Consider the following 20,251-nt stretch of genomic DNA (forward strand, 5'->3'; position numbering starts at 1 on the left):
GCATTTTTGCTTTGCTTTTTAATTGACTTGTTTTTAACAAAGATTACCTAAAAAGTGAAACCATTCATATTGTTTGTGTTCATTTAAAAGCACAATGCTTAATGTACTGTATTAAGCACTTCCTAAATATTTATTTGTTTGTCTTCACAACAACTCTGAGAGGGAGTTAATTTCATAATCATTATCACCATTTTACAGAAGAGGAATCTTAAATAGAGAGAGGATAATTAATTAGTTCAAGGTCATATAATTGGTAAGGGTTGGAGTTAGGATTTGAACGCAGGTTTCCTGGATCCAGCGTTGGCTCTTAATCACTATACCAGTACTGCCTCCTTGTATTAGAGTTTAAATTAATGTCTTAGCCTTATAAGAAAGTCGGGGAGGAAATGGGCACCAACTGTTAACATCCATTTGTTCTAAAATAACAACTGGACCTTTTGTTGTTCTTATTTGACTATTGAGTTTTCTAAAACTCTTTTGAGACTTTATCTCTGCACATTGTCTCGTTTATTGTTTAGGTGACAGGCATACGTGGACGTCCAGGACCTGCAGTAAGTAGTTTCTTAGTATTCGTGGTATTGCTTAAGTTCTTTGAGATACTGAATCTTTATGGATATTATGTACATGACAAGACATAAAGATTATAAAACAATGATGTGCTTGGTTTCTTGAAACATTTTGTTTTGAAACAATTTAAAGTTTAAACATTTCTTTGCAGCAGTGAATGAAATTGATGAACCCTATTTAGGTTAACTGTACTCATTGAAATTAGGGCAAATTAGTCTTGCTGACAATGATTAAGGGTAGACTACTTTTATCTGTTTCATGAAATAAACTGTTAATTCCATCTGTTATTAAAATTAAATTGATAGAATTTGATATTATTGATATAATTCTGATACATTCTATTGTAATATTTACTATTACATTATATAACAGTATATTATTATGTATTATATTGATATAAGAGTAAATATTACAGTAGAATTTGAGAAGATCTACATCAGAATGGCATATTTCTGGTTTAGCATGAAAGACTACTGATTTCAGGTTTGGATTAGTGGTAGCATTCACAGGTAGCCAGATGCATAACACACACACACACATACACACACACACACTCATGTAAATTTTAAAGCACATTAGATCAATGTAAGTGAAATACTGATACACTTCAATAGACCTGCTGTAGTTGTTCTGAAGTATTTGTTTTTAAAGAACATTATGTTTTGGATTGAGTAAATGTACAATCAAATTTTTATAACTCAGTTGAAACTCTTTTGAAGAGAAATAAAATTCTCCTGGCAACTGCCATTTTCTGGGGAAACAAGTTAATTTAAGATATAAGCACAAAATGCCAGTTTTGAAATATGATAATCATTTGTTATTTTAATGGAAAAATAACTGCAATTGAAGTTACCATTTGGAAAATTCTTGGTGGGTTTTAAATTTACAATGGAGGTGAGGCAAAGTTAAAAAATGATATTGGATGCTTGAAGGCATACAAGGTAGTAGTAGAATAAGCTTGTTTTGCCGTTGCTTTTGTCAGCAACTTGAATAGTGATGAATAGTTTGGGATATTGTGTACCAACATGAATTCATACATTTCCTCAGAAAAATTGAAAATTTGGAGTTTGGACAATAATGTAGTTCTCAAAATTTGAATTGTAAGTTTTTGTGTCTAAGACAAGAGAGCAAAAAAAAATTATCCTTGCAAATTTACAATTATGGTTCAAACTAATTTATACAACTCATTGGGTACCACATTGTTATACTTACTTTTTCACAAGTCTTTAAGCTTCAGTGTGAAAATAAACAGCCTTCCTGTATACACAGAACTTTTATACATACATGGCTTTATTTTCTGTTGTCTTCAGCTGAAATTTTAAAATAGATGATATTTCTGTCTTGCAATTTTCTTATATCAGTAATCTAATTTAGAGCAAAATTATCTGAAGTGTACGTGTTTTACAGACATAACCATCATTTTCTGTTTCAGGGACCGCCAGGGTCACAAGGACCGAGAGGAGAGAGGGGCCCAAAAGGAAAACCTGTAAGTTGACGGTGGAGCCCCCTTTGCGTGAACTTTAACGAGCAAGCCCATCTTCGGCGAGTTCCGCGGGTGCAGCAAAGAGCCAGTGGCAGTTTTCCTTTCTCACGTCTATTGAACACGGCATAAAATTCAGGTCACGAAGTGATCGTGCATTGATCCCGATTCAGAGGAAAACACATGCTAATAGTTACCTATGATCTTCTCAGATAACACAGATGATATCCATGTGTCCTTTATGAGGTCAAATTAAAGTAGAATCTAAGGAAACATAATGCATACCTCATATTGTTTTCAGAAGTTGTAACTTATGAGTAAACAATGCCAACAATGCATCCTTGAGAGAAAATGCCCAAGTTATGTGATCTGTGGTTGCTCTAGGAATAACTGAATTGGATAAAGGAAAAAGAAATTATTAGAGGACAAAATTTTCTTTCAAGTGGTTCTGTAATGAATTGATTTCCTGAGTAATGCTGCCTTTTTCATTGGGCAGCTGCTGCAGAGCTATCAAAGGAGTAATTTTAAATATCAATAAATTCACTACCATAGGGAATACCTTTAAATTTAAATAGTCAACTCTATGTTCTTGAGATAAACCATGAGATTACTATACAATACATGTTAAATGTTTTCACTTGTTAAGAAGTCCTATTATAGCAATCATTTTTCTTTTTTATATCTCACCCTCAAAATTTGTCTTTTATATATTAATACCAACTACTTAGATGAATTTGTGTGTCAAAAATAGATTCAGATGAATCTATCATTATCCTAAGTTTCAATCTGAAAAATTCAAACTGTTTAATTTTCTGTCTAATGATATCTACTAAGATGTAACTTTCTATGGGTTTTTAACCTTCCAAATATGTACTTATCCATATCTAAATGGGAAAAATGGGTGAGCAAGGAAGCAACAAACCACGTTAAATATATAAGTAAGGAAAAAAACATATTCTAGATCATGTTATTAGGAACCCTAGCCACTGGTTTCATCTTTGATACTGTTTTTTGCTTCTACTCATTTCACCAAGAAGGGAATGATGCCAGTACTGTTTCCAAACTGCAACTGAAGTTATGGGAAGTATTTGCAGGCATGCAGGTAAATGACAGTGGTCCCAAGGAAGAAGGTCATAGCCATGTAGGTGGGCAGTAAAGCTGGTTTCCGATGACCTCATGGCCCATTCATCATTGGTGTTCTGCCATGCTGCCTCCCCGGCGTTGGTAGCTGAAACCCCGTTGGTAGACATTCGGATGTCTGTCCAGAAGCCTGGGATGACAGAGACAGGTGGAACATGACTTCAGTTGGGTGGAGGGTGGGTGGTCATGCAGAAAACATTGTGCCTCAATGTACTTGTGCCCAGAATAATTGATAAAACTGAGTCCTAAGTGTAGGTGGAAGCTGCTGTGAAACTCATGGTTGGAATTACAGAATTTCTTGTTAGGATTCAATGAATCTACTCCTCACTCCTCTTAGTCTCTCTTTCCTTTCCTCTTCTCTTCTCGACTTAGCATGTGATAAGCTCCATTTCCTATCTTGGTTTAGTCTGAGACAATCAATGGTGTGTGTGTGTGTGTGTGTGTGTGTGTGTGTGTGTGTGTTAAAAAGAGAAGTAACTATTTATTTGGAATTGAGCAAGACAGTGCTGGTAGATACCCAAGTAGAAAATCTGTTCCTCTCTTAATCCTAGCAAGCAGTGGTGTGATGGCCACGTGTTTAATAACGATTTATTTAAAAATATATGCCTATAGCTTTTGCTGATTTCTCTGGTGTAAGTACTCCCACCACGACTTTCTCCGAGATACTGGCATGATGTCGCAAATGCCTGAAGGTAGAATGTTTTCCCTCAGATTCTAAGACTGGCTGGTCCTAAGAGCCTTACCTGGACAGATGCTGTGGATGCCGCGAAATAGACTGGTGGTGCAGTCACGTATGCCACTGTTCTCCCCTTTGTTACTGTCGAATGTTACAGAAAGCTCATAAAACAGAGCAGTTTCTCACTCTTAACACCATTGATGTTTGGGGACAGATAATTCCCTGTGTTTTGTAGGATAATTTGGCAGCGTTCTTGGTGTCGACCAAGATGCCAGTAGGAACACCTGCTCCCCTCCATACCGCTGTAACGAATACAAACATCTCTTGGTGCTGCCAAATGTTCCCTGGCAGTGGGGAGGGGAGCAAAGTGCTCAAGATTGGGAACTTCTGGTATAGAGATCCTCTCACAAAGCCCTCCTTACTAGCCAGTGATCACCCGGGTCCTCGCTCACACATATCCTTCGTTTGAAGTGTACTTTCCTGGGAACTTCATAGAGACAAACTAGCAACCTGTCAGGAGATGGACGACAATCAATGGTGTGCTGAGTTCTAATCGCGCCTGTCACTTAACCTCTATAGGTCTCTTTCCTCATCTGTAAAATGGAGAATATACCAGTTATTACTAATTCTCACACTTCATAATGTGGGTGATATTACTATCAGTGAATAAAGTTCTTTTTGATTTGGGGGCATTATTATTCCTCTTTGTGAATGTTTAAACGTTGCCACCTAGTGACAATCTACAAGTACTTTTTACTGTGGGTTGCCTCCTGAGATAGTGAAGTATCCTGGGGGAGGGGAAAGAGTGATTATAGAGAGAATGCTTACCTTGATACAAAACTTTTGTGATTCGTCACACCTGGCAATATGAAAATATATATTTTAATGTGTTCTGAAGTTATAGTTTTTGTTTTAAATATTTATCAGTAAAATATCACATATTATATGCTTTTTTTCTTATTTTCACTTATAGTCTTGCTTATTATGTTCACTTAGTTTTGGATGATTTTTACAGGTTTTTATTAATTTTAACCGCAATTTGTATAAAAGTAAATCATGTAGGCTATTTATAGGAGATACCATGGAGGCATAGAATGCATCATGAAGTCAGTGAAAAAGTGGGCTGTCTTCAGAGCAGACTTTGAAACAGGATTTTTAATCACAGAGAGCTGGGGAAAGGACCCAATTTTTGAGGATTAATATTACCCAAACCTCTCTCTACTCCCAGTGACACTAAATGTAGTTTTTGGTTTTGCTTTGGAAATCTCTTTGGGAGCAGAGAGAATGTTTTAGCTCATTTTTTTGTATTAATGATACCTGATTTTTAATTAGCAATTTCACATTTTAAAAGAACATTAAGTTTTCCACACACAGTGGTCTGAGTAGGTCAGACTACTATGTTTTATATGCCACCATTGACAGCATACATTTCCAGATCATGGTGTCACATTTGTGTGATCTGGAAGTCTTAGGCAGCAATGAAAAATTAGCCTCCATTATGTAATACAATGAAAAAAATTAGAGTGAGTAGTCAGTTTCTGAGAAACCAGTTTTCAAAATGTGAGTTTTTTTCAGGCTGTTATCTACTTCTGTTTGAATAGATAAATTTGTTTAATTATTCCACTACTCCAAGAAGTAAACATGTCAAACAGGAGTGTTTTAATATATAAGAATATATTAATTACATTTCTGAATAGCTCTTATGCCACCCTCCCCCAAACCATCATCTGCAAGCCACCTCTCCTCCCCACTCTGCGTGTCCTATGCTTCCTCCCTCCACTGTATCAGCTCATGTTTGCTTATTGTGTGCTGATAGATAGTCTCAGGTGTAGGCATGGTAAACCTCCTTTACTGTTTAACTCATCATATATCTATCTATCTATCTATCTATATATATATAGATCCCTGCTTCTAATTAGTAAAATCATACTGAGTTTTGAGTTCTTTGATTCTTTCTTTCCTTTCTTTGGTCCTATTATGAATTTCCAGGGTTAAAAAGCTAGAAAATACTTAACAAGACTTGTGGGAATGGTGAGGTTAGGAGATGGAGCATTTCCAGAACTGGGGACGTGGCTGTTCCCCAAGCTGCCTTCAGAATGTGGGTTAGGAGGAGGGTGGAATTTGGCAGCTATAACTCATTGCTCACTTCCCTGAGAACTACACTTGGCTGAGTCCCGTGCCTTTCCCTCTTCTTCTCATGGGGCTGGTCTACTTTTGAGAGTGGTAGGGAAAATAAAGTATATCAGACTTCAAGTACTAGAGTAAAGAAACTGAAATGTGAAAGTGTAGTAATCATATACCGAGTCTCTACTCTGAGCCAGGAACTATGTAAAACATGAAAAAATTAGCTGAGGAAAACCACAAACACTGTTCAAAGATCCATAAAGTTCTTTTTTTAAGTGGGGAAAAGTTAAGCAGGAACATACACAGTTAATTTAAGACAAGTGAGTTTAGAAATTGTTGACTAAATACCCTTGAACAGCAAAACTCAAGTAAGGAAACTTATTCTAAAATATTGAAAAACTGAGTACACTCTTATAATTATTCCAAAAGAGCTGATTACTGGGAATCTAACATATCAAGAGTAAAATTCTTACCCAGAATGTATCCTCTCCTGATGGCAGAGGCTGTGACCAGTGCTGAAATCTGCAGTTTTGGTGTAGCTGATGAAATTACTGGGGGTGGCTAGATTGCTCTTTTTTAAAAAGTAATGAACACTTCGTCTCCATCAAGAAGTTTGTGGTTTTTGTTTTCTCCTTAGTACATATTTGGCAATGGATTCTAGTGTCTTCTGGCTTATTTTTCCAGGGGCCTCGTGGTCCTCAGGGAATTGATGGAGAACCAGGTGTTCCTGGTCAGCCAGGTGCCCCAGGACCTCCGGGGCATCCATCTCACCCAGGACCTGATGGCATGAGCAGGGTGAGTGGTGTGCATTGCTTAATATCTTCTTTAGATAATGTATTAAGTTTTGGGTATATTATTAGGATCTCAAATTGTGTTAGTTCACATATTGGTCCTTAGCTGTAAGAGCAGCTAAATGAACATAATGCTGCTGTGAGTAACAATAAAACTAGGAACTCCACAGGGAATTGTTGGAAAACTAGAAGTATCACTTTTCAAAGATGCTGCTTCTAATGGCTTATATCTCCTAATGTCAGTTCTGGGCACTGGGATTTTGTTCTTTCTGTTGATTCTAAAGGACCACTAATATTATTCCCACCGTGAATTGGAAAGAGAAATACGTCTTTCTCCTTTTTTGTTCTCTTGGCTCAGAATGCTGAAAAAAATCTGTGTCATGTCCTCCCACCAAGGAAAGATGACACAACCAGGATGATGCTTGCCAAAAGGCCACTGCGTAGACGTTAAAAATGCGTTCTGGTTAGGTCTCTGAATGTTAAGTTCCTACCAGAAATAAAATAAAATGAAATGTCTTTATATGTCTGCCTCTTTGAATTCTTAGTGGCAGACTTTTGAGTAGATTTATGAGCAAATTGCATAGTACAGCAAGGGAATGAATGGAACCCTGAAATGTGATTTTTGTTTTACAACAATTTTTACATTTGCTTTCCAACTCGTTGTAGAAGGAATTGCCAATTTATTTTTTAAAAATACGCACCTTCTTTTCCCATTAGAATCTTTAAATTGATAGAACTCCTGGAATGAAAATGTACAGTTTTAGTCAATTGGGTTACCAGAGATTTTTAGATGTGAAGGAGAGAAGGTAAAACTGTTACCAATTTTGGAATATTCCAAGATTCATTAAAAAGATCATAAAATTTTAATCAACTTATATAAATACAGTTAAAATTTATTGACCACTAACAAAGAAAGAAGAATACCATCTAAGTAAAGCAGTCTGGTATAATGGAAAAATCTTTAGGACAAATGTTTTAAAGGCACTTTTATGTTTTGTTCAGATGTTTGGCATGCTCTAACAATGGGAAGAAAGCAAATAAAGAGACTTAAACCTGAAATCGATTAGACCGGCTAAATGCTTATCAGAATGATCCATGCTTTTATCAAGTATCAGGCATTTGGCCCACTGCAGTAATTATTTTGAAGCAGCATAATGAGGAAGATTGTTCACTCAAAAACACATACAATTGAAAACAGCTTGAATCTTTCTCCTTGCTTTAAAGTCAAAAGTTTACAATGATCCTCAAAAGAGTCATTCTTTAAGAATCCCAGAGAATGTACACTTCTCAGTTTAAAAAGTATGTTGATATATATCTTTTACTGTGGAAATAATGTCAACCCATTGCTTTAACAGCCGTTTTCAGCTCAGATGGCTGGGTTAGATGAAAAGTCTGGACTTGGGAGTCAAGTAGGCCTGATGCCTGGATCTGTGGTAAGTGTAGATTTTACTGATAATCAAAGTACTTTGGAAAAATGATTATGCAGAAAGCTTTGAGTTAGCTAGTTAAGAAGTAATATGTGTCTTCTTAAAATATATCCATCCATCCGTTCATTCTATTTACTTTTCAAACTCTGCTGTGTAATATTTGAAAGCCCAGTGGTGTTCCATTTGTAACTGTGCAAAGTATTTGTCTTCATTAATAAAGGACTGTTTGTATTTTTCACCTAACTTATAACCACCACCTCAACAAAAACTGTACTTTCTAAAAACTAAAAAAAAAAAGAGCAAAGTCTGTTTTATGGTATTGTTAGAAAGTTATTTGGCAAAATTTATTATTTCCTTATATTATTTCCTTACTTATCTGAATACTCTCTGGTTGCCTTATGCCGACAACTCTAAAATTTACTCACTGGGCCATTAGCATTCTCTTTTGCATTTCTTCAACAGCCAGGAAGATTCCCATTTTCTTTACTTTAACCTGGGAATTTGGAACAATGTAATTTCATTAAATGAATTAACTCTTTGCAAAGCAACCTCTTCCATACATTTTTGCTCATAACATAATTCAAAGGCATTCCAGATTAATGACATTTCAGACAATGTAAAGTCAGACTGCATAGATAAACACCCCTTCTACCTATCCTTTGGGCTTCCCAGGCAGTGCTAGTGGTAAAGAATCTGCCTGCTGTGGGATGTTTCGAGAGAACAGCATCGAAACATGTATATTATCTATAGTGAAACAGATCACCAGCCCAGGCTGGATGCATGAGACAAGTGCTCGGGGCTGGTGCACTGGGAAGACCCAGAGGGATCGGGTGGAAAGGGAGGTGGGAGGGGGGGATCGAGATGGGGAATACAGGTAAATCCATGGCTGATTCATGTTAATGTATGGCAGAAACCACTACAATATTGTAAAGTAATTAGCCTCCAACTAATAAAAATAAATGGAAAAAAAAAAAAAAAGAACCTGCCTGCTGATTCAGGAGACATTAGAGACCCTGGGTCGATTCTTGGGTGGGGAAGATTCCCTGGAGGAGAGCATGGTAACCCACTCCAGTATTCTTGCCTGGAGAATCCCGTGAAGAGAGGAGCCTGGTGGGCTACAGTCCATGGGACTACAAATAGTCAGACAAAATGGAATGTTTTTGGACATACACCCATCCTTAAGGCCAGTGAGTAATTTAAACATTGTTGGTATATATTTTAAGTCACTTAAACATTGTTTGATTATACACATTCTAAATCAGTAGCAGTATGGTCTCATTCAATGATTAACTGGGGGTATTTTTCTGAAATACATGTTTTTAACCATTTGAAGTTCAAGTTACAGGTGTGTTTATTTTTTTAAATGAAGCTCTTATTTTCTTGCTAGCTAAAAATCTGATCAATCCAAAACAAAAATTTGTTTTCACCATAAGAAAAACTAGATTTTGATTTAATTGCTTTCACTTTTTAAAGTGTGACATTAAAAAAAAATTACATAGACATTTACTAAAAACTTTTAAAATAGCATTTTCCTTCTCTTACCTTTGTTATGTCACATTGTAAGCATTTCATAATAAATGGGGGAAGTCTGTGTGGAACTTTAAATGTATGTCATGAAAGAAAGAAATAACCTACAAAACTCAGTGCCCCAGATCATTTAAAACTTACATTTAAAATAATCCAGTTGCTATTGTTGATAGTTTCATAAGCATTTAATTCAATGTACTCATTTAAATTATGAGTTATTTGCTGTGAAGCTGAAGATTTAAATAGACGGTTTGATAACAACTTTATGCTTGCCAAAATTTTTCTGCTTCAGTTAAACCACCCCTTAAGTATTCAAGAGTTCTCATCCCAAGACATTGGGTGTGCACAGGCATTTTTATTCCTTTCCATGACTCTGAATGTGTGTATAAGATGATCCTAAACATTATCCAAACTTTAACCTTTTTGAATTTAGCTGTATTCCAGGTGAATACAGAAGGACAGTGTCATCACTTTTCACTGTCAGAGATTCATTTTTCCATATTCTAAAGTGAATTCAACATTTTTGAGAGTTGTGAACTAATTGTCATGAACACTATGCAACTTTTCTTCTCATTTGTTTTTAAGGGTCCTGTTGGCCCAAGGGGTCCTCAAGGTTTACAAGGGCAGCAGGTAAGTTTTTTTATAATTAAATCACATACTGTGAAAAAAAAAAGAAAAATAAATAAGTTCTCTGGGACTTGACTGCTTTTGGCTAGGCTTTAAATTGCATATTGTAATGCTCAGAGGACCAGATGGTTGGATAGCATCACCAACTCAATGGACATGAGTTTGAGCAAGCTCCAGGAGATGGTGAAGGACAGGGAAGCCTGGCATGCTGCAGTTCATGGGGTCACAAAGAGTCAGACACGACTGAGTGACTGAACAACAACAATGCTCACTGAATGGGCTGTATTCAATTAATTTTCACTCACTTAGATCACAATAAACTGTGGAAAATTCTGAAGGAGATGGGAATACCAGACCACCTGACCTGCCTCTTGAGAAACCTGTATGCTGTTCAAGAAGCAACAGTTAGAACTGGACATGGAACAACAGACTGGTTCCAAATAGGAAAAGGAGTATGTCAAGGCTGTATATTGTCACCCTGCTTATTTAACTTATGTGCAGAGTACATCATGAGAAACGCTGGGCTGGAAGAAGTGTAAGCTGGAATCAAGATTGCCGGGAGAAATATCAATAACCTCAGATATGCAGATGATACCACCTTTATGACCACAAGTGAAGAAGAACTGAAGAGCCTCTTGATGAAAATGAAAGTGGAGAGTGAAAAAGTTGACTTAAAACTCAACATTCAGAGAACTAAGATCATGGCATCCAACCCCATTACTTCATGGCAAATAGATGGGGAAACAGTGGAATCAGTGGCTGACTTTATTTTTCTGGGCTCCAAAATCACTGCGGATGGTGATTTCAGCCATGAAATTAAAAGACGCTTACTCCTTGAAAGGGATGTTATGACCAACACAGACAGCATATTGAAAAGCAGAGACATTACTTTGTCCACAAAGGTCCGTCTAATCAAGGCTATGGTTTTTCCAGTAGTCATGTATGGATGTGAAAGTTGGACTATAAAGAAAGCTGAGCTCCGAAGAATTGATGCTTTTGAACTGTGGTGTTGGAGAAGACTCTTGAGAGTCCCTTGGACTGCAAGGATATCCAGCCAGTTCATCCTAAAGGAGATCAGTCCTGGGTGTTCATTGGAAGGACTGATGTTGAAGCTGAAACTCCAATACTTTGGCCAATTGATGAGAAGCACTAACTCATTTGAAAAGACCCTGATGCTGGGAAATATTGAGGGCAGAAAGAGAAGGGGAAGACAGAGGGTGAGATGGTTGGATGGCATCACCAACTCAATGGACATAGGTTTGGGTGAACTCTGGGAGTTGGTGATGGACAGGGAGGCCTGGTGTGCTGCGGTTCATGGGGTTGCAAAGAGTCAGACACAACTGAGCAACTGAACTGAAAAAATATATTCAATATGTTTTTCAAAGATTTTTCATGATGCTAAAGTTTTATCACCTGGTTTCTTTATGTGACTGACCTCCAGTACAAAGAATTTTTATGTGCCTATGTTTGTAAAATAACAGATCATTATCTCATGTCATGGTGAAAATCCTTATAATTAATTATGTGCCAACTCTGGAGCTATGAAATGAGATCATAGAAGAATATCACCACATAGTAGTATCAGAAATAACAGTGATGATGGTCACTCCATGAAATCATTACAAAGCATATAATTCTGTACTTTCTTTCTATAACCTTTCAAATACCAATAATATACTGATGTAGAGCTATTTTAATTTTTGTAGTGATTCGACAGTCTGTAGAAAATGTTTTTTTCTGAAGAGAGAGAAAAGAATTCCTAGCTCAAACATGCCGTATTTTCATTATCATGTGTGTGGAGTTTTACTCCAAGCTATTTTACAGTTGCCATTGTGAATGGAAAATGTAGCTGATAAAGAAGAAGGAAGAGAAGAGGGAGATGACTACCACTACTGAGACTCACTCTGTGCCAGCACTGTTCTAGGCTCTCAACACGCGTTAGTTATCTAAAGAGTTATAGCAGCTTAATGAAGTAGGCACCACATTATTCTCATTTCACAGATTAGGAAATGCAATATAGAGGGATGAACTATTAATAACTCATCCAGAGTCATAGCTGGAGAATGGTAGAGTCAACATTTTGAGCAATTGCACTATATTGCAGACAATATAGGATTTAGTATTGTGTTTGATTTGTTCATATAATTTGTGTATTATATATAAATTTTATACAATTTTTTTTTTTTTAATTTTAGGGTGGTGTTGGCCCAGCAGGACCTCCTGGTGAACCTGGTGACCCCGGCCCAATGGTAAATGTCAAGTAAGCATGTAGACCCAGTTAACTATGGGTCCGCCATTATAATGATGTCATGAGTTATTTATGTTACCACCTCTTTCCTAATGTAGCAATATATTCTAGTCCAATTCAGGAGTCCTGTGTTATGGTCTGGGCTTAAGCTACATGTTTCTTGTGGCAGAGTACTTAAATTCAGAGTTTTTGAATGTGGTCAGGGGAAAGTGCTAAGATATGTGCATCTGTGAAGTTAAATTTTTTTCCTTTGAACACATAATCTGAGAGATACAACATAAACTTCAGAATATTAATGAAGTTGTTTTCTCTGATATTTTTCATTTGTCTCAACAGTATTTTGGATTGTATCTTTGGTGGATATGGGTAAATAAAGGTAAATATCTTTACTTTCCTTTTGTTTTGTTTTGTTATTAGGGTCCAATTGGTGCACGAGGACCAGAGGGCCCTCCTGGAAAACCTGGTGAAGATGTAAGCTGCTTTTCTTCATTTTGCTTTGAAATTTTTCCAATTTCAAAATTTGCAAAATTTTGGGTAGGAAAGAGTTTCGACATTAACATGAATATTATTCATTGGTTCCCATTTCATTCCCCTACTTTTTACTGTCATTAAATTTAATAAAAACAGGAGAGGTCAGAATGGAATTTTATAAAATCTGAAAGTGCTCTTAATTTTGATGGTATTGTATTGTTAGGTACTGTATCTTTGCCTGCATTCTTCAGGTTTTCCATTATGATTTCTCCATGAGATACTAAAATTGCTGTCACAACAGCAACAACATTTGGTGGACAGAGCTTTTGAAGTGATCTTAAGGAACAACACATTTCTTCGATCCCAAAAGATCATTATGAGTTCCTCATTAAGTGGATTTTAAAAAATGTGTTCACAGAATAGTGTCAGTATTGCTCTCCAATGCTCAAAAAGTTGTTTCTTTAATTGAATTTTTAAAGTTAAGCCTAAATTTCAGATTTTAACATTAAGAACATGTGATCATAAGAACATTTAAGAACAGTGTATAACAACAGATTTGCTTTCCTGAATTCCTCTGGTAGATGCACCAAAGTTGAGGATAAAATCATTATGTAGGCCATTAACGTCTATCTGATACTGAAACATGAAGATATTTTCTTTTTGTGTGTCATGAGATTTATTTAAGTAGATTACAATGAATTTGGCCATAAAGAAAATATCTCTGGTAGTTATTAAATTTTTTTTCATCACAAGAAATAAATGGTAAATTTATTTTGAGAAGCACTGTTTCAGTGCTGCATGTTGATGTACATTTCATGGCATGTGTGTGTGTGTGTGCAAATTTCAATGTTCATAAAATGGACAGCTAGCTCAGACCAGTATAATTTATATTTATTTCTTCTTCTGATAAATGAATGGAATCTCCACAGACTGACTTGCTATAATGGACTGCCCTCAGGAGTAGAGCTGTGTTCCCACACTGCTTAGATCATTGGATGTGAACTTTCTAAGGAAGATTTTTCATCTGTAATTGACTTGTCATTTAGTCTCAGAAGAGAAAATTTTAAATCCCTCTTTGCTTTCCTCTTCTTTGCTTTTTTTCCCATAAAGGGCGAGCCTGGTAGAAATGGAAAACCTGGTGAAGTGGGATTTGCAGGATCTCCGGTAAGTTTATACTGATCAATATAACAATATAAAGACAAAATTCAAAAAATAAAGAACATTTAAAACTAACTCACCATTCATTGCCTGCACATGCAGTAGACACTGTTACCAAGATATGTTCCCTTCTGTTATTGTGAAACAGGACATTTTGCCAGGATGAGAACTAATTCGAATTCCTTGCTTTGCATTGGCACCATATGAATGACCCTCCCAGAGCTAGAGACTTATAACCTAACATGGATTCTCCCAAAATGAGTACCAAATGTTCAGATAAGTCACCAGCTTGACTTACTTACCTTTCATAATATCTCAATCCCAATTTATCTTTTAAAGATATTTTTAGTATTTTAAAAGAGTTTGTATTCATATGTCAAAAATGACAGGTTTAAAGATTTTATTGATTTGTTTTTTATATGCTAGGACAATAAACTGTGGACAGGATGCCTCTTTGGCTGTTCCCCAAACCCTATTGTTGACTGAAATTCTTTATTGATGTTCTTTCTTCTAAAAGCTTGTAACCAGATATATTAAGCACCAGGTCTCCTCATAACAGTTGTCTATATCTCACTTGGCTCAATACAGGGAGAGTAACTAGCTCTATAAGAATTCAAGACCTGGGTCATTTAGCTGCTCTGAACCCACCTGTCTTTCTTCACTCATGTTACTTTGATAGGTGCTCGCCTGGGATGTGCTACCGAGACAGTGGGGAAAGGTAGAAAATGATAAGTAAGCATAAATGCTCTAACCTTCCTGCTCTTAGGCTTTCTCTTGGTCCAGAATCCCCTAAACTGATTCAACCTCCTACCCTATTATATCTCCTGTAATATCCTAATATTTCTACCACCACATACATACAACTATACTGAATTATTGTCCATTTACTTTATGAAAATTGATGAGGTTCAATGCCAGGGACTTTTTGGACAAACAAATGTTGATGATCTTTTACGGGAATTTAAGCATAGGACTGTAAGGATCATTTAGTTTCGAACATAAAACCAGGCCTGCAGCTCCCTGCTCTCTTTTTCCTTTCTTCGCTCATCAGCCTGCAAACAAAGCCTGCAGACAAAGACAGGTGGTTTAGTCATTAGCACAGATGTCGGTGTGAACCAATCCAGGCTTGAAACTCCTGCCCTGCTGCACACTCACAGCGTGGGCCCTCCACAGGGAAGAAAGGCGCCCCGCCAGCATGTCACAGATGCACTCCGCAAGGGCCGTGCAATGATGTGTGATTGGGGTGTGATGACAGTCTTGGGTCAGCAGAATGAGAAAAATTTTATGAGCGCTAGTACATCTGGTTTATTTTCTTGCTATATTAGAGATATGTAATCACATGAGAATTCCCTTGCAGACCACAAAAGCTCAAAAGTTTACTAATTGTTTGAAGTACCATAGCTCAGTAATTCCTCTATAGGCTTAGACGGATGTATGCTGAGTTTCTGCTCAGGATGGTGGGGAGATGAATCTCAGTAAAGGGCAGGATTCCAGTGGAATAACTTAAAGGGCATTTTTGAAGTGAAAGAATTCCTAAGTTGGACTGTGTAAACAGAAGATTTAGTGAAATTTTATGTGTCCAGAGTGCAGGGTTTGATGTGCCCTTACTGTGATAACCCCCTACAAAACACTACAGAAACATTTTTCCTGAAAGAGGTCATGGAAGAATTATTGCTTTGCTTTTATCATACAAAGTTTGTTTATTGAGCTGTTTGTTCATTCATTTAGTTAACACTAAGTAAAGGGTATGGTAATACAGAACAGAAGGATTTTGCCATCTCTGTAAGATTGTACCAAGACAAGGGAAGTTCCTTGAAAGATTTAGGAAAAGCTCTATTAGTGTCAAGAAGATGAGGAAGATGATGAATGGGAAGCCATTTCTTTATTCAGTTGTTTATTCAGTTTTTATTCTTGAATGCCTACTAATAAGGCAGAAAGCTAAGTGTTAGGGATATGCAGATTGATAGTGATAATAATTGATAGCGTTAGTCTGTGCTATCAAAGTGCTTACTGGACTGGTACAGTAGATAGGCTTCAACACAAAACCTATTTAATGTAGGCAACTGGAATAAGTGAGTAATTAAGTCACTGGATCCTTAACTATTTAAAGAGGGTATGAGGAAAAAGTTTCAAGCATAATTTCAAAGAAGTTGTGCCATTTTGGATTTGACTTAGTGTCTGATTTTTTTTTTTAATTTATACAGTTAGGCGAAGGATGCACAGAATTGACAAATTAAGAAGTTGAGTCAAGGAATCAACCTTTGTATTACTTGACTTTCTTTTCTGTTGGATATTTCATTTTCTCAGTTTTTTAAACAATTACAAATCCATAACCTTCTCCTGAATATTTTATTACAAAGTTCTGATAACAGTTTAATATAATATTTCTAATCATACTCTACTGATAATATTTAGAAGTTCAGAAAAAATAGATTATACTTATTTGCTACAAATGCATTTATTATTCTACCACAAATAAAACACTATATAAAAGAGAGAAAGCATAATTTTCCTTAAGTTTCCTGATTGTTTTTCCTATACCTTGACCGACTAGATTTAGACACAGAGAATGTAGATTCAGGCTTATTTTCTTTTTGTTTATTCTTGACTAATTATAGCACAGCAATATCATTTGAAAATTTAAAAATGTCATCAAATCAACACCTGGAATTAACCCATGTCTTTGTGTAAGACTTGTTTTCATTTGTCTTGCTAATTTTTTGATAACTTAGATGTATTTTGACATATAAAAATATATTTCTCCTTTTTCTTCTTAGGTTTGTTGGTAAAAAAAAAACTATGTACTAAATATCTTTTTTGGGAAAAAAAAAAAAAGTGCTTTATGCAGTTAATGACTCTGAAATGCCTTATCTCTTTTTCCCCCCACAGGGAGCTCGAGGATTTCCTGGAGCTCCTGGTCTTCCAGGCCTGAAGGGTCACCGAGTAAGTTCAATCCTCTGTAATCCTTTTAGATACCCTGGCTTATGGAGTAGGCTCTGGGGAGCATTACCTTCAAAATCTTAACAATTTCATTTGTCAATTGCCCTTAAGTGGCTCTGGTTACAGTAGATGTCAGTTACCAAAATCACAATGCTTTTTTACATTTCCTTTGAATTTCATTTGATTCTATAAACAAATGTGTTTTGAGTTCTTACAATGTGCTGAATACTGTGCTATAAATAAGAAAGTAGTGATAAATGAGAAATGTCCGTGACTCTCAGCTTCAATCTAATGAGATTTCTTTAAGAAAATAGGCAACTACTACATAGTGGAATATTTACATAATACCATAAAGTGTACTGGATCATAGGGGCCTAGTCAACTCAGATCCAACTCAGACATGGAAGGCTGTAGAATGCTTCTCTCTTTAACTCAAGATAATGAATATGCAACTATTAGTTACATGCATATGTACATAGAAATTACACATCTATCTGAAAGCATAGTTGATATTCACTCAGTGTACATTGGCTGGCCTCTGTTTTGAGTGGTTGAGCTTATGATTAGAATGCTTGTGCTGTACTAGTTATTAAATATGTTTAAAATCACTCAGATATGAACCACATTTTATAACTAAATTCTATAGCCATTTGTTTTCCCTAAGGCCACCATACATTTTCTGGTTCTATTAATTAAATTTTATGAAGTCACAAAAATTTGAAAGATGAGCCCACTGCAAATTGAAAATGTTATTTAAAGAGGGAAACCCTACTTTAATTTTCATTGAGTAGACTTTCAAAAAAAGAGATGAGAATTTGGGAACATTTTGAGTAACGACTTTAAATTTGTAATCTGTTTTCATAAGGCACTTCCTGTGAACTTGTTTTTGGTTCTTCTTTTATCTGCCTGAGGCTCAAAAAAGCTGTTAAATACAGATTTATATTTTTCTTCTCAGGGACACAAAGGTCTTGAAGGCCCTAAAGGTGAAGTTGGAGCAACTGGTTCCAAGGTAAATGAATAATATCTCAATACAATGTCACAACAGAATTTCTGTCCTTCTTCAAGACTAAATTTTTTTTCGATAGTTCTAGTTCTTAAATAGTTCTAGAATAGAACTAATAGAATAGTTCTTAAATAGTTCTAGAGGAAAGAGTAGTATAAAGAATGAACACTTAAGTAGATAAATATAATTTTTCATGGATGAGTGGTAGTAGATTGAAGAGGATACATGATATGACCTTGTTTTCCCACTGGAAACCCCTCCCATGCCATTTTGTTTCTACCAATGTAAGATGAGTGTTACTTTTATATAAAGATGCACTATGAATCCACTCTCTAAAACACATTCACTCTTTATTCTTCTTTAAAAATATCAGAGAGGTTTAGACAGTTAGTTGGTCCCATTATTTAGTACCCTTTTAACTTTAGAGCCTTCTGGCCATTGTTTCTTCCCCAAATTTATTTATGCTTCTAGAGGGAAAGAGAACATCTAAGACGTGCAGATGACTTTTTAATGGAAAGTACAATGAGATACATATGTGAAAAAGCATTTGGCTTTAAATTTGTCATTTCTAAGCTTCCTATAAGAGCTCTTAAAGGAATATTATAGCCAATTTTAGTTTTGTAAAATTTTACTTTTATTATCAGACATAGACTAAGCATTTGTATTAAACTTTGATTAATGTGGCTAGGTGTAAAGAAAATGAAAGTGAAAAAAGATTGTCCCATAAATCTTGCTTAAATTCCCAATTTGATTTTAGATTTATTTCTGTAGACACTAAATTTCCATTGTATTTTGAGAATAGGTGATACAGCATAGTTTTGAGGTCCTTTATTGAAAGTATACCTTTCAAATGCTCATTTTGGAAATAAGCCTTTAAAATAACACACTTGGAAAAGAATATTGTGAATATCAATTGTAGGCTTCCTGTATTGTAATGTGATCTCACTTTTGCTTTAGGGTGAAGCTGGCCCTACTGGTCCAATGGGTGCCATGGGTCCACTGGTACGTATCAATTTAATTTGTTGCTATTTCTTTGCTTTTTAGATTATGCTAAGAGAATATTTAAATGAAAAAAAGACATAGAGAGCATATGTTAGCTGGTGAAATAATTCTTTATTATCAGCTGAAAGGCAAGTATCCTATAAGAACTGCCCTTTCAAATAGAAAAGGCTTCCTGCATTACATTGTTTCTCTTAATTGTTGAATGCACTTTTCCTTTCTGTACCCAGTGACCAAATCAGGATTATTATAGACTTAGGCCATTAATGCTAGATTGAGTGAAATCTACTTAGGCCAATTATAATGAGTAGTGATTTTATTAATAATTGATTTGAAAAATGAAATCAAAGTACTCTCAGATTCAAGTAAGATGTTTCAAGAGATATTCTCTCTCTCTCATCTATAGGGTCCAAGAGGAATGCCAGGAGAGAGAGGAAGGCTTGGACCACAGGGTGCTCCTGTAAGTATGTGTATTTCAGCTCTTTCAAATACTTTGTTGAATATGCCTTTTAAGGGAGAATAAACTTTACTTTACTTACTTTGTAATTTTTATACTTCTCATTTTCAAACAATTTTAAGTTTACAGGAAAGTTGCAAAGATAGAATAGAGAGTTCCCAGGTATACTTTACCTACCTTCTGTTAATGTTAACATCTTACATAACCAAAGTATATTCATTGCCTACTTTTTTAATAAAGAAATTAAGAAAATGTTATTACTTATTATTTACCAAGTGTTCTAAACATCTTTATCTCTTGTTCCTCACAATCCTAAAAGGTAATACTATGAATAAACCCTTTAAAAGATCAGATTCTCCTGATCATTTCCCCTTGATTGATTTTAATTGTACCTGCTAAATTGCTTCAGTCACATCATGCTCTTCGCGACCCTGTGGACTGTAGTCCGTTAGGCTCCTCTGAGAATCCTCACGGGATTCTCCAGGCATGAATATTGGAGTTGGTTGCCATGCCCTTCTCCAGGGGATCTTCCCGACCCAGGAATCAAACTTGCATCTCTTATGTCTCCTGCATTGCCTGGCAGTTTCTTTACCAATAGTACCACCTAGGGAGCCCT

At 35.9% G+C, this 20,251-nt stretch overlaps 1 protein-coding gene across 1 annotated transcript in view; it reads left to right on the forward strand.

The window, feature by feature from the left end:
- Window positions 1-20,251, forward strand: part of COL5A2 (collagen type V alpha 2 chain) — a 152,607-nt gene that overhangs the window by 83,493 nt on the left and 48,863 nt on the right. The window contains exons 5-16 of the mRNA XM_020900310.2: window positions 519-551; window positions 2,000-2,053; window positions 6,672-6,782; window positions 8,134-8,211; window positions 10,318-10,362; window positions 12,555-12,608; window positions 13,025-13,078; window positions 14,189-14,242; window positions 17,126-17,179; window positions 18,132-18,185; window positions 19,137-19,181; window positions 19,585-19,638. Of these exons, the coding sequence (XP_020755969.1) occupies window positions 519-551; window positions 2,000-2,053; window positions 6,672-6,782; window positions 8,134-8,211; window positions 10,318-10,362; window positions 12,555-12,608; window positions 13,025-13,078; window positions 14,189-14,242; window positions 17,126-17,179; window positions 18,132-18,185; window positions 19,137-19,181; window positions 19,585-19,638 (690 nt within the window). The remainder of the gene's footprint in view (window positions 1-518; window positions 552-1,999; window positions 2,054-6,671; window positions 6,783-8,133; window positions 8,212-10,317; window positions 10,363-12,554; window positions 12,609-13,024; window positions 13,079-14,188; window positions 14,243-17,125; window positions 17,180-18,131; window positions 18,186-19,136; window positions 19,182-19,584; window positions 19,639-20,251) is intronic.

This window comes from Odocoileus virginianus, chromosome 13, assembly GCF_023699985.2.
Source record: "Odocoileus virginianus isolate 20LAN1187 ecotype Illinois chromosome 13, Ovbor_1.2, whole genome shotgun sequence".
Classification (NCBI taxonomy): Eukaryota; Metazoa; Chordata; class Mammalia; order Artiodactyla; family Cervidae; genus Odocoileus; species Odocoileus virginianus.